The sequence below is a fragment of the Pseudonaja textilis genome, chromosome 5 (assembly GCF_049901715.1).
Source record: "Pseudonaja textilis isolate UNSWEBS1 chromosome 5, rPseTex1.2, whole genome shotgun sequence".
Lineage (NCBI taxonomy): Eukaryota > Metazoa > Chordata > Lepidosauria > Squamata > Elapidae > Pseudonaja > Pseudonaja textilis.
In genome coordinates, this window is record NC_141994.1 from 76,330,729 (window position 1) to 76,345,564 (window position 14,836).

Below are 14,836 nucleotides of genomic sequence, written 5' to 3' on the forward strand. Positions count from 1 at the left end.
TCATGAGACGCGGGCAACAGAAAAGCCACCGGCCATATTTCGACTCGGCTCCTATGGCCAAGCAGCAGGATTGGGATCTCAACCTTCTCCCTGTGCAGACCAAGGAAATGCATCCCACCTGTCTTTGCAGCTGGCAAAAGGAGACATTCCCCCACTCCTCAGTGTCCAGTGCTTCACGGGAGACCCTTGACTCAGGACAAGGCCACTGGCAAGAATCAGGTGGGAAATGCCAGCCTCCCAAGCTCATCCCTGGGTAGATGAGGCTCTACCCAGACCTTTTAAGGTGAACTATTTTATTGTTAATCATTCCGTGAGGTCACAAGCGTTCTTTCCCAAGGGATGGCCAACATGTTTAATTGCACCGTGATGTCGGAATGCAGGAAGTAAAAGCCTCTATTTTTACGGCTCTACTTAAGGGAAGAGAAGCAGCAAGCAATAAAGTGAACAGATACCGGGACAAAATGTTTCTAAAGGGCTCCGGTGCCACGGGTCACGTGTGTCTGGATCTGACACAAGTCTCCTGACGCACAACTCGAAATCTTTTTGCATTCAAACTTTCCAAAATGCACCAGGGAGCCCACCGTGTGACAGCACAAAGCAAACCTGGCCTCAAGCTAACAGTGGCGTCCATTCAACCCTCAGGGCTGCAAAATCTCCACTCCTCGTGGGAGACGTGGGCCTGGCCCAGCCCTGGCTGGCACCGTCGCAGTCGCAGGCCGGGCCTGTCCCCACAAAGCGCAAGCATCCGGCTAACCCTCTATTATGGATGCTGGGATCTGAGCCTTCTAATCGGCTTTGCTTTGGCAGGTTTGGGTTCTCGTTTCGCATCGCCTGTCTTGTAGCTATTTTTGAGAGGGCCAGTTTGACGCAGTGAAACTGGGAACCTGAGTCCTGTTTTGGACACAAAGAGAGCCAGGCCCCCTCAGGCACTAGATCAGACAGATCCCAGGAGCCAAAAATGACTTGAACAAACTAAGGAGCGATCATGTTACAGGTAGTCCTCAACTTACGACCGGTTGCTTGGCAACCATTTGAAGTTACAACAGATCCCCAAAGAAGTACTTACGACCTGTTTTGTTCCGACAGTCACCCGTGCTCCCCCCAATCACGTGGGATCATTTTTGCACACCTGGGAACCGGCCTGCATTTATGGCTGTCTGTGTTGTGTTGTCCCACAGTCACGTGACCACAATGAGTGACCTTTTTTTGCCAGTGTTTACTTATGGTTTACAGCAAAGAATGACTAAACTGGGTTCATTTAGCAATGATGGTATTTACTTAATGATCATTGCAAAAAAGAAAAGTAATAAAATTGGGCACGGTCAGATGGGGATCTGCTTAACAATGAACAAGTGTAATTCCAGACTCAGTCAAGTCAAGAAGCACCTACAGATATATATATATATATATTTAGAAAGTTCCTTTTCAAGATCATGCCGCTCACTCTCATGTGCTTTAAGACAAACATTTAATCTTAGGTTTTCAGGTAATACAGGTATTGTATTCTTTCAGGGGCTGCTCCAAAGAAGAGGAGGGGGTCAACCTCTTCTCCAAAGCACCAGAGGGCAGGACAAGGAGCAACGGATGGAAACTAATCAAGGAGAGAGGCAACCTGGAATTAAGGAGGAATTTCCTGGGGGTGAGGACGATTCAGCAGTGGAACCGCTTGCCTCCAGAGGTTATGTGTTCTCCATCCCTGGAGGCTTTCAAGAAGAGACTGGACAGCCATTTGTCTGAAAGGGCACAGAAGGGCTTGGACTAGAAGGTCCCCAAGGTCCCTTCGAACGCTGTTACTTTGCAGTTCTCGAGTTAGGATCACAACTGAGCACAAAATTTCTGTCATTAAGGGAGACAGTTGTCAAAAGAGGGAGGGAGGGAGAGACACAGACAGACAAAGGCATTAGACTTCATCAGCAAGGCTTCCTGGTCCAGGAATGGTCGTGCCTGAAGGAAGCAGATTGTGCAAATGTCCTCTGTTGCCACAATGGCCACCTGCTCTTTGGGCAGGAGCGGTGAGTCCAGGAGAACCCCAAATTGCACCTCCGCTCTGGCTTGGAGAAGTGCACCTCCAGGCAGAGTGAATGAGGGAAAATCACCAGAGGCAAGGTATCGGAGGGCACAATCTGGGGGCAGAGTAAAAAGAGGGCTCGGCCTAGAGTGCCTAGGTAGCCATAAGCAAACTAGATCCAATCCCTTTTGAATCTCACTGACCCTTAACTAGTTCCAAGCAGGTGCTAATCTTTGAAAAGATTCCTGTAAAAGGTTTTTAGCAATAAATCAGTTTAATTGGCCTTTCATGTGTGGACCTGGTCTTTCGTGCCTGACACAGGGGACCTTAAAATGCACAGCTACTCGATCTTTGACAAGATTTTACTAAGATCTTTCCCTGCCCCTCTTCCTGATCTTCACAGCCTCTAGGCACTGAGGAAGGACCTCAATGGCAACACGTGGCTCGCCCTGGGAAGAGAGGTACGACTGAGTATCATTGACAAACTGATGTTGCCACACCCCACGTCAAGAGATAACCTCACCCAGTGGCTTTTATGTAGATGTTACATAGAACTGGGCAGAGGCAGCTCAGAAAGCAAGGGCCTTGTGTTGGATCGCCCCACCCGCTACTCTGACTGGACTCAGCCTTGCAGAAAGCCTAACCCCCATAATGCAATTCCCCCACTCCCAACCCCCTAAGTTGACCCCGATGAGTGTGATGATAGATGATAGTGAAGGCCAATATATCTATCCCTCAATATAACCACAGATACCCGGCACTGCCTCTTCAGGAAAACCTCCAAAACAACTGGGCCTTCATTGCATTCTGGAACACTGTTTCCTTCATGGGCCTGCTGCTTCGAAAGGTGGGGCCTGTCCCAGAGAAAGCTTGCCTCCTTTGGAGTCTCTAGAAGCAACATTCCCCAGAGCTTGGAACCCGGAGCAGGTCTTCCTTACCAGGTCTGATTGACTGAGCAGATTTCACTCGAAGATACCCAGATCCTAATTCATGAAGAGCTTGGAAGTTTTCAAGCAGAACAATAAGCACTCAGAAACCGACTGAAAGCTGGTGCCATTCCTGAAGTGGTGATGTCACACACCAAACCTAGCTGAGCCTGTTACTAACTGCCCTGCCGCATTGATGAGCAGCCAGAATTTCCAGATGGGCTTCAAGGGCAGCCCCAAGTAGAGTGAATTGTGCCAATCCAAACAAGCAGCATGATTAACCATCAATAATAACACTTCCAAGGTGAATACATAGACAAATAAGTTAAGATTGCTATAAAGATAATAGACATAAGAAATAAGGGTTATATAAGAAATGTGATTCTTTGCCAAAGATATATATATACCCAGTTGACACAAAATGAAAGATGGATTTATTGTAAATATTAAAAAACTTTACAAAATAAACACCAATTCCTGTTCTAGGAACACCTTAAATGGTACCTGGGATGAAAATGTACAAACCCCCTTCTCTCCAAAAGACAGGTTTTAAGGGTTTTTCTGAATCTCAGCTGAGTGAGGGGCTGCTGTGATTTCAGGAGGTCATCTTAAATGGGCAGGAAGAGCGATCTGCCCACCGGAATGGAGTTACAGAAACCCCCAACAGTTTCTCTCCACGGCCAAGCAGAATAATAAAGTGCCGGGCACCTGGGGATCTGAAGGTGCCCCGAGAGCTGGACAGTTGGGACAAGATGAGGTCATCCACCTTTTTTAATCAAGTCATGTCAGAACAAGCATTAAACTTCCCAAAGACAAGAAGTCTAACAAAATCCCCTGCCACAGTGCAGTTCACTTTGGCCTGCTCAGAAAGAAAAAACCGGTTGTGCAAAGAGCGGAGATGTTTATGTACTGAAATAGCAAACTCTCAAAATGAGTGTGCCAGAGCAGCGAGATACCGTTCCTCCTGATGGCAGCCTGCCTTCCTTCCTTCCTACCCTTCAGCGCTGCTCTGCTACATCACAAACTGCCCCGTCCAGGCAAAGAGGGGTGTGGGAAAGGAGGCTACCTTCCCGCTCCTGCCTCAGCCAAGCCTTCATGACATTCTGGATAACACATGTTTTATTACCAACCAACCTGCCTTTAAAAGCAAAACCATTGCTGCCATTCAGGAAAGCCGGTGTTTTCCCACCACAGCAGCAGCCACCCTTCCTGTCAGTGACTGCTCTCATGTCGGCTCCCAGGCCAAACTTCTGCTTCACGGTCTCACCTCAGCTCCCGGATATACTCTATAAGGCCAAGCCAAACGGCTCTGCAAAAAGGAGTTCTTCAAGGCCAAACCCTTTCAATGTTCAGATGGCCCAGCCAATGGCCATCTCTCCCGCCCCAAAGCGGTGCATCTCACACCTCAAGGGAGGCGGTTCTATAGTATCGGGGTTGTGGATGGAAGAACACGGCCTCCTTACTTGGACCCACTCTTCTTTATCTCACAAAAAGTGTGGGATTATAAGGAGTTTCTCCTGGGATGCAGACAACGGAGAGGTCAGTTCCGGTTAGAGAAGGTGGCTCGGAATACCTTGCTTCACAGGAAGCCCTGTTTCTTGTTCAATGGCTCAGCAACATGGTGCAAAGGTGAACGCCAACCAACGATGAAGGCAGGAAGACGTTTTGCTGGGCTGGGGCAGGTGAGGCTTCCAAGGGCGGCTGCAGCTTTGCGCTGCCCTGCCGCACCCCCCAACTCATGTGTGGCACCCCTTGGGGCACAACCACTCTTCCGAGGCTCCCTCCCACTTATGATCCACGATTCTTGGTTAAGGGCAGCTGGAAGGGCCAGGATCGTGGTCCCACAATGGCTTACTTTACAACTGCCTCATTTAGCAACAGAAATCCTAGTCCCAAGCCTGGTCATACATCAAGGTTCCACAAGGTTCCTTCATAGGAATGAAGCTTCCTTCTCAGGCTTATCCCCTACTAGCTCTATACCCGTGCTTCGCTATGAAACTATGTGGTCGGGCTTAGTTTTGGGGGAGGAACATGGGGGGGGGAGGGGGAATTGTGCCTCTGCCATCGGTATTCATCTGGCTAGCATCGTGTCAGTAAGAGAGTTGAGGGCTGTTTGGAAACTGAAACAGTATTTGCTGTGAGCAAGGAGACAGCAAGGAGCCTGGGCGTGGCTTAGCTTAACTGTTCTGTACTAAACCTGGTTGCCACTTTGAAACTGAAACTCCTCTCCTCTGCTTGTGTTTTGCATTTGGAACAGATTTCTTTTCAGGTGGGGAGGGGGAATAGAACTCCTTAGCATCAGAACATGTTAATAATAATATAGGAAATTCTAATGTTCTGATGGTCATTTCAAAAATTCTTTTCTTAGTGAGCACCTAGAAGCCAAGAGGAATATACATGCCAAATTTCAAGTTTGTAGGTTGTACAGTTCTGGAGATTTTTTGATGATGCATGAGTGGTATTTCACTTTTATAGAGAGAGAGAAGAGAAGAATATATTATACTTTTCACTGTTGGTTGATGCCAAAGTCAAAACCTTGCAAATAATCCCAAAATTTACCAAATGGTTTTACTCTCCATGTATATTGTGTTAAAGAACATTAACAGCTATTATATGTTATAGTGATGTTTAATAATTTTCAGCTTATTGCATTAACAGGGTGGCAACTGATAATCATTGATTCAACTCGAACCACTTTAATTTCCAAATGATTATGTATCATAAATTCTGCATCAGAAAAGACTCAAGAATAATGACTTTGCCCAGAAATTTGCTAAAATTTCTAAAGCTGGACCTGCTCCTTCCATCCTTATCTGATCACCTTTAGCACTGTTGCTGTCCACCCCATGGTGTCCTTTAGGATTTGAGGCTGAGGGACCCTTTTCAGGTCTTTTGAAGATTTTCCTTGGTTTTCCATGCCTGTTTCTACCTTCGGTGACAGAGGATGGTTTATTTGACTGATCTGTTAGTCAGAAGAAATGTAGTGAAGCGAAAGCACAGATTTCAAGGCCTTAACACACCACGTGGGTTTGGCAATGGCAAAGAGAACGTTTTACCTAATTCTCACTAGTTCTTTTTAATATTTTTTAAAAATATATAGAAAAAAATGAACAAAATCAAAACACCAAACATTTCTTATTTAGGTAGCAACAGAAAGTACATAAAGTTTTCCAACCTTCTGCTACATGGAATCCGATTACTAATAAGCTGCATTTTCTCCGGTTGCCTCATTTCCTCCATCGTTTTGTGGTTAACAAAACATCTTCGCTCCAAGTGCTGGCGGTACCCCTTGCTAGTGATTCTCGCAAGAGCCGCCCTGCCTTCTTTGGGTGAACTTGGGCGGCAAAGCAGCCACTTTGAAAGTTAAACCGGCCCAAGCAAGGCTGGGGATCATTGGAAGCGCGTCTGCCCCACGGTTAAAGTGAAGCGTCTGGAAACCTGGCCCCACGGTTAGCCCCCTTGCTGTGGGGGCTGAGGCAGGGCAGGCGTCGTTTTCCTGCCCCCCGTCCCCCCCCCCCCGTCCCCGTCGATCTGAACGGCCCACTTCCGCCGCCGCTTTTTTCTCCTCTGCCCTGCTCAGAGCGGAAGGACCGAAACCTGCTCCGTTCTGCAGGCTTCGCCCATAAAGGCCGCCCGGGAGCCCCGAGAAGAGCATCGCGCTCCAAGCGGGAGACTCGACACGGGAGGAGGCCCCGCTCAGACCTTGCACGCCCTCCCGCGCGGGCCCTTCCGCCACCGGAGACCGGAGCTTCTTCCTCCGGGCCGCCCCCCGCACACCGTCTCCCTCTGGCTCCCGGGGAACGGCATCCCAGCCGCACGCTCGGCGGCGAGAGATGCTCCGCGGCCCTCCCCGGGAGCTCTCGCTGTGACCGAGCGGCGACCAGCGCCCGCCGAGCGTTCCGGTGCGAAAGCCCAGCCCAGCCCGGAGGCCTGCCCGGCAGCGCCGCGGGAGGCCTCCGGGGCCACCTTCGGCTTCCCGAGACCGACTGCCGTGCAGAGCGAGCGGAGCTCCAGCACCCGGGAAGCGCCAGGCTCGGCGGCCGCTCCTCTCCCAGGAACCCCGGCTGCTCGTTACCCCGGAGCCTCCGCGGGCCCAGCCCGGAGCGCAAGGCCCCCGCCGGCTTGCCCGCCCTCACCCCACCACGCCCAGTCGCTCCCTTGCTGGCTCACCGCGCTTGCCCGGGCCGAAGGCGACCACCACGAAGTAATCGGCGAGACGCGCCATGCCGGAGAAGCTCCGCGGAGCCGCCGCCGCCACCGCCGGAGAAGGAGGAGGAGGAGGAGAAGGAGGCGGCGGCCACCTTGAGGATCATCGCCGTCCGCCCGCCGTCGCCGTCGCTGCCCCTCCGCCCCCGGGCGCGTCCAACGCCGCCAACGCCGCCGCCATCTTGCCCGGGCGGCGGGAGGCCGGCCTGCCCCGAACGAGCACAGGGCGCAGCCGCAGCTCTGGGATCCAGCCAATGGCGGGCAGCTCCGCGGGAAAAGAGCGGCCGGATTGGTGGCCCGGATGCCCCTTCCCGTGTCCGCGCGGAGGTGGCGGGGGCCCTTCGCCGAGGCACTTCCGCCCGCCCTCCGCGGCAGGGCCCTCCTCCCCAGGGGCGTTTCCGGCCCAGGAGCCTCTTCGCCCGGAGCCCCTCGGCCTCACCAAGGAGCAGAGCCTGGACCGCCTGTCTTTCCTTACGCTGCCTCGTGGAGCCGGGCGAAGCTGCTGACCGGAGGCCTACGCCGCCTGGCCCAGGAGAAGGCTGAAACTGCCCGCGCCCTTTCCTGCCTGGCGCTTTTTTGCCACCTGCCCTCCGCCCGGGAAGGGAACCCCGACGCTGCAGCGCGATCCCTTGGAGGAGGAGCGAAGAGTGGCTGAAGAACATGGGACCCGGAGTGAGAAACTTCCTGACGGGACAACCAACCGGTGGAACAGAAGTTGCCTTCAGAAGCTGCGGGGGTTCCGTCCCTGTCCGAAGTGGTACAGGAGTCTTCTGCTCGAGACGGGGGGGGGGGTGGACTAGAAGACCTCCAGGGTCCCTTCCAGCTCTATTCCGAATTGAACTATTGAGTCCCGTGCGCGGCTCTGGGGAAATGGGGTGCAAAGCCGCTGGGTACCGGCTGCTCCTTTCATAATAGGCGCCACAACCACATGCTGATACCTTGCACAGCATCACAAGCTACCTTTTCTGGTAAGCTGAGGTTGTAACGTGGATACCAAATCTTCTAACACCGTTCCCATGGCTTCTGTGAAAGCTTATTATACTGTTTTGTCCTGTAATTTCTCTTCTCAAATTAGGTTTGAGAAATTGTAGTCTTCCTGGTTATTATATTTTACAGCAGGGGTCTTCAAACTTGACAGCTTTGAGACTTGTGGACTTCAACTCCCAGAATTCCTCCTCCAGACATGTTAGCTCAGGAATTCTGGGAGTTGAAGTCCACAAGTCTTAAAGCTGTCAAGTTTGAAGGCCTTGTTTTACAGTATCACTTCTCTCCAGTCTAAGTTTTGAATTGTATATTCGACAGGTAGCTAGTACCTCAGAGCTGCTGCTGAAATTCGTGGTGAAAAAAATAGTTAATAGCCAGTGCAGTCCACAGGGAAAGAGGAGGGTCAGGTTAACCAAAGCATCAGGAAGCGGGTCCTCTTTGTGGGGCCCTCCTCTGGAGTCCACTTGCTGGGAGGCTCTGGGCAATAGACCAGCCACTGAGAGAGCAAAGCGATGGAGGGGCCCAGGTTACTGCTTGTGTCTTCTTCTTTTTGGGGGTGGGGGGGTGGGGGGTGTTTTTCCAATTTAAAAAACACCTCTTTTGGTGAACAATGTGGTTCCAGGTTTTTACATTTTCATACAAATATGACCTTAGTTAGGTATTTTTTTCATACTTAATTTCATATATATCATTACATTTCCCATTTTCTGTATTTTTTTTCTAATATTCAATTCATAGCTTAGCTTATCATTTTTCTTTAAATTTTCTCATGTTTCCTTTATACAATATCTAAAATTCTTATTTCTTATTCTATATTCATTAACTTTTATACTTTTATCTGTCACATTTGCAATTTCATCGCATATTCTTATTTCATTATTCAGTTTCATCTTAGTTCTAACAATTCCAATATCAATATCAGTTTGAGTGTACCATTCTTTTTTCTTGTACATCACTCAGTTTACTCCCTTTTAATTCATAATAATCACTTTTTAAATTATCACTTTCTAGGTTAATGACTGTAATCCCCTAACTACTATATATCACACATACATTTTAACGCCAGATTCCACGTGGTATTCTTTCCCTTGGTTACATTCTAAATCATTTATTATTTCAATTACATTAAAATATTCAATTAATTATAAAGACTGATATTAATTTTTTTATAATTCTCATAACATTTAACTGTATTCTTAATTCTATTAATTATAATTAACATTTTTCTCATAACTTCCCATTTTCACATTTATTTCAATTATAGCTATACATAATTTAGTTTAATAATTCTTAATAGTAAAATATAAAAAAGAAAACATCAATCTTTTCATTTTATAAATCTATATTTTTATACACCACTACCTATTACCTTGCAGAATCCCCTTCTCTATTCTTTATCTATCCATTAACTCCTAACTGTATAGTTTCTTTTCATTTTTATTCGCTTTCTATATCCCCTTTTCTGGTCCTTTCTCTTGTTCCCCCTTTCCTTTATTTTTTCCCTCCATTTCTTACTCCAGTTTTTATCTCCCTCCCTCTCTTGAGCTTTCTTCTGTAGTTTCCTTTTCTGCTGTTTACTTTGACTTTCCATACCATTCCCTCTTTAATCATCCCTTCAAATCTCCAGGTTTTAATTTTCCATCTTTTTTTCTCCTTGTTTTATTGTTCATTATTCCATTTGATCGTTAAGGCTGGCTTCTTCTTTGATCAGCTCCTCCCCTTCTGGGTCTTTCTGTTCTTTGTTCTCCAATATCGCCATTTTTAGTTCTGTTGAAGCAATACTGCACAGTTCTACTTTTTCGTTATCATTTCCTTTATACTTCTTAAATCCAATTTTATTCCAAGTAAAGTTCTGTCTTTTTTATGCATCTGTTTTAATTTTTATTTATCTCTTTTTTCAGTATTTAAGTCAAATCCAGTTAACCAGTAGTTTATTTCAACCAGCTTATAGCAATCAATTTCTATTAATTCCTTTTAAAGTTATTTCCAAGGTCCGTAAGATTTTATTTTTATTTATTCCTTCTGTTAAATTCTTAATTTTTCCAAAAGTCACCAATTAATCCCAGGTTTCAGCCTTCTTTCTTCTTCCTTTATGATATTCTAGTTTCATTTTTCAGGGTTTCTGTTATATTATAACAAAGTCCTCTTATTTTATATCAAAGCCCAATTTTAAAAGAACCAAGCACTTTTTAAAGAGCCACTAAAATTTTTCTTTTGTCATTAGATGGCGCTCTCTGTTATGTCCATATCCACCCTTTCTTTTCACTTTCTTTTCTCTATTTAGGGCTTTTAAGTTTCAATAATCCAATTAAGTCCAATTATCAATTATTTCTTTTGACACATTCAAGTTTAGCTTTTAATTGTGCCTGTTTCATGCCAAAATCATTTATCTATTCAATTTAAGGAAGTATTTTTCTTCTGGCTTCCTCCTATTTTGAAGTTCAAAGCCACTTTCATTTGTACCTGATTTTTCTTTTCACTCTCTCTAGTTGCCGCTTTTAAAATCTTTCTTAAAAATTTCTTTAGATCTTAATTCCAGGGTAACTTTGTTTCCATATGTTGCACCTAATTTGCCAGGTCTCCACACTTACTGCTGCTTCACCACACCTGCACAATCTTTGTCCCTGACAGCCTTCTGTCTTCAGGGTGGTCATATTTGGCCACCGCTGCAGCCTGTCTTGGGAGGGAGTATACCTAGCCAGGGAGGGGAGATGCGGCTCCCCTCCACCAGACAGGCAGTCTCCCTTTATTCACCATCCCTTCAAGGTGGTTCTGGCCTCATTCGGAGCCCTCTAACAGGAGAGCACGGATTGAAGCAGTGGACAATTGCGGACTTTGATCCGTCCATGACGGAAACGCCACCAGAAGTCAGACTGTTTGTGTCTTTGTCTCATTCACATATATAACCACAGGTGGAGGTTCATTCTGATGAATGCAGCAAGATCTTGCAGACACTGCTGAAAAGAACCGTGTTGCCAATCTCTTTACTTCTTAGGCTGCTGTATGAGAGTTTCCGGTTTGTCATCCACTTCCATTTTCATTATCAAATTCTTCCCCTAGCAGGATGTGCTGTTTACACTGGTTCTGTCGAAAGTCCTTTCTGAGTGTTTTCTTTCAAAATCCCCAAGTTGGTCAGTCTCCTAGTGTATTTTTGAACCTCTCACAAAATTCATTGCTTCTGCAGTTTCTTGAAGTTCAGCTGCAATGGACCTTCCTTTCTGTTTCTGCTTATGAAACTGGAATTGCTTTGCGTGGAATAATGATTTTGGCACCAAATGTTCCTGATTTACCTGATTTGTAAAGTTGAATCACATGGTTTATTTGTAGGGCCTTCAGCTTTTCAATAAAATCTTCTCTTTGCCTCCCACAACTATCAGCAAAACAGGCACTTTTTTCTCAGCAACCACTTTATTTGGCTCAAAAAAATGCTGAAAGCCTTTCTGTGGTTGGTGTCCTCCGTGGCACTAATCAGACATTTCCATTTTCCCAATAAAGTAGCCATCCTACTGTGCCTTTTCTGTTTGGTTTGTTTTTATTGTCCTCCTTTGGTTTTTACTGCCCTTTTTAACAACCCCCAAGATACTCTGAGGCTTACCCTAGAAACATAGCACGGAAGCTTCCATTAATTAGGAGCAAAAGCTGGTTGAACTTAGGAGTTCATTTCTTTTGGAAGAAGCCACTGACTTTTCCCTTGCAATCTAGGGAATTTGCATACAAGTATTAGCATATAAATTTAATAAGTAATTGAGTATTTTGATCCAATCCATGTGGAAAGGTCACGTGGTAGAACAGTTGTTATTCGATTTGGATATGAAAGATTTCTGTGTCTTGTCTTTGCCACAGTCAGAACACTTCCTGGCTCATATGCATTGACCACCATTGTTACTTCAGTGGCCCTTTCAAATAACCTGCTCCGGGCCCTGGAAAGTAATTGGGGATTTCTTTAACAAGGAAATGGGGCAAATGGATTGAGGACCTGTTTGATTGCTAGTACTAGTAGCCTCCCAGGGTGTCCCCTTGGTTTGCAGAGGAAGCAGGCCGAGAATGACAGAACGTGGCCAGGCACAAGACTGATCACTCTGTGGTGACAGAGCAGGTGAAATACTCTTAGTTCTCTCTTCTTGCTTTGCTGGATTGTTGTCCAGCATCCCTCCTTATTCAGAGGGTTGGTTGGTTCACCTGTGGATAAGAGCCCTCCAGTGGGGTTGCCTCTGGGCCACTGAGGCCGGCCAGCAGAACGTGACTGGCCATCTAGCTACATTATTTGGGATTCTTTTGGCCCTGGAATTTCCAAGGAATCGGATAGGCTGCTCCTCAGCGGATCCTCAGCTGCCTGAGCCCACTGATGGAGGCTGTTTGGAAGCTTTCAAATACAAATTGTACACAAATGTTATAAATAAGTTGGAAATTGTATCAAACATTTGTTTTGATATATTGATCTATATGAGTACAGAGATAGCCTTGAAAACTATGCAGCAGCTCTTAGGAAAACTTGAATTTGGCCCAGAAAGACAGGAGGAAGGAACGTTAGATTACCCTGCCTTGGCTCTCTCTGGTAACAGAGACTGCCAGGCTTTCAAGATTCTTGGTGCTCTCAGAGCTCCTGCTGGCTTCCCCATTGACTGAGCTGGTAGGAAGCCTCCGGGAAGTTGCTCGTAGGACCTCAGGATGCTGCAACTGTCATAATTGCAATAAAGTCCATAATTGCCACTTAGCAAGTGCCTGAATTGTGATCACGTGACTGCAAGGATGTAGGTCTGTAAGGACTGGTCATAAAAGCCTCCATGTTGAGTGCCTCATCCTTTCAAATAGTCACCAAACAAGAATGATCGCAAAGCAAAAACAACCCGTATCCTCCTTTTTTTGGATATGCTTGATCTGTGTTCTCATCGTTTTATGGCTTTCCTGCTTTTAATTCTTATGCAGTTGGGAAAGCTATAAGTGGGTAGGTGGATGATAGTGCCTCGTACCTAGCCACAGTAGTGAGCTGTTGCAGAAATTCCACAGCTTTGGGGAGAGTTTAAACTGACCATCCTTCTGATAAACTAAGTCAGAACATCCCCCTTTGCGTTTCACTTTGTCAGTTGTAGGAGCAATGCCACTGTTTGAATGTTGGGGTCAGGCAACCCTTCATATGAATCTGTTTGAGTTTACATGAGGCAGTGCTGTGGTTTTTCTTAAATGGGATTTGTTCATTAAAGCACCGGTGGCCGTGTTTTACACGGCTGTATCCCAGGAGGTAGGTTTTGCCATTGCTCAATTGTGCACTTCAGGTGATTTGTGCCAGCCTCTAGACTGGCCAGATGTCCTTCCCATTCAGCATAGCCCTTGGATCAGAGGCAGGTAAGTGAATGTTGCTCTGACTTGTGTGCACCTGGCTAGAAATGTCCTGTTTCCTTGCCAATGGATTTACTTTATTGTACTGTTTACCGCTAAATTATGATCTTGTTAACCGCTCTGAGAACATGTTAAATAAAGAGGCACCTATAATTCTTAAATCAACACTGAAGAGGCAAGTAAATGGGTTTCATGGTTTTGTAGCCAGGAGAAACCTGGAATGAGAAAATAACAAGGCTGTGCAGCTCTCCCAATTGCAAAGGAAGAAGGTGTTTTAGGGTGATTGACAACTCTGGCAAGCAGCTCCAGCTCCCACTGTGGTGGCAGAGCAGGACTCTCTGCTCTCCAAAACCCTGCAGTGAATTAGGAGACAGGAGAAAGAAATGTTTGGTGTACCTTTGCTGACACATTTTTAATCAAGATTATTTGCCTGTGGTCTCCATTTACCAATAGTGTCCCTTTTAGACAAGTAAAGAAATTGTTGCCTCTGTTTTCCCTTCAGTGTCCTAACAGAAGGAGCAGCCGACCCAGCCGCACCATACTTACAAAAGCCAAGTACTTTCCTCCCCGTGAAAGAGAGCTCTGCCCTGTGTGGCCTGAGTGGACGGGACAAATAGACCGCATTGTTCAACAATTTAGGCTCTTCTGGAGTTCTTAACTCTGGAAAGATCAGAAGGGGGTGGATGCCAGGCATGACTGGCTCTTTCGCTTTGCAGATAGGATGAAACTGACTTTTCACAGAAGCATCAGGTGCCTTTTTGAGATAAAATGAAGGCCAGCTCCTGAAATAATTGCATGTCAGCAGTAAACCTGTCTCTCGTGGCCAAAGGAGGCCAGGATGGAAGCTGATAAAAACGTCCCTGCTTCGTTGAAGGAACTGGGACTCAGAGTCAGCAAGTTTTTGGTAAGAAATACTTTCAAAAGTCACTCTGCTTTTTTGCTCAGCGTGTTTCAGGACGGGGGTGGAAGGAAATACCAGAATTGGACAGAAGCTGGTTTTCCCCAGTCCTACTGTCTGAGTGAGGTTTGTGACTGGGACTTTTGAAGTTTAATCGAGATGCATTGCAGAACTTGGAAGCAGCACTGAAAATTAGGTGTTGTGCCGTTCTTCATTGTCCCATCCCTCTCTCCCCAAAAGCATGTAACGCAACTAAAAGTTTGTCTGCCATTGCAGGGTTTGGATGAGGAGCTATCCAGGGTCTCCATGACTCCACTCATAAACAAAGCCCCCAGGCCCTGCCAGTTCGGATGCTTTGTGAGGGCAGAACACGGGTGTGCAACATCTGCTAGTCTTGGTTTGCCAGGGGTGTCAGGATTGTAATCACTGGAAAGAGGTGTGGGGAGAACTGAAGCAACAGAGGGAGCAGCGAATACC

The 14,836-nt window shown here is 46.7% G+C and overlaps 1 protein-coding gene across 1 annotated transcript in view; it reads right to left on the reverse strand.

The window, feature by feature from the left end:
- The window catches only part of SBF1 (SET binding factor 1), a 49,728-nt gene extending 42,231 nt beyond the window's left edge, over nucleotides 1–7,497 (reverse strand). Inside the window, 1 exon segment of the mRNA XM_087935476.1 lies at nucleotides 7,105–7,497. Coding sequence (XP_087791602.1) covers nucleotides 7,105–7,159 — 55 coding nt within the window. The 5' untranslated portion in view covers nucleotides 7,160–7,497.
- Nucleotides 7,498–14,836: the final 7,339 nt, after the last annotated feature.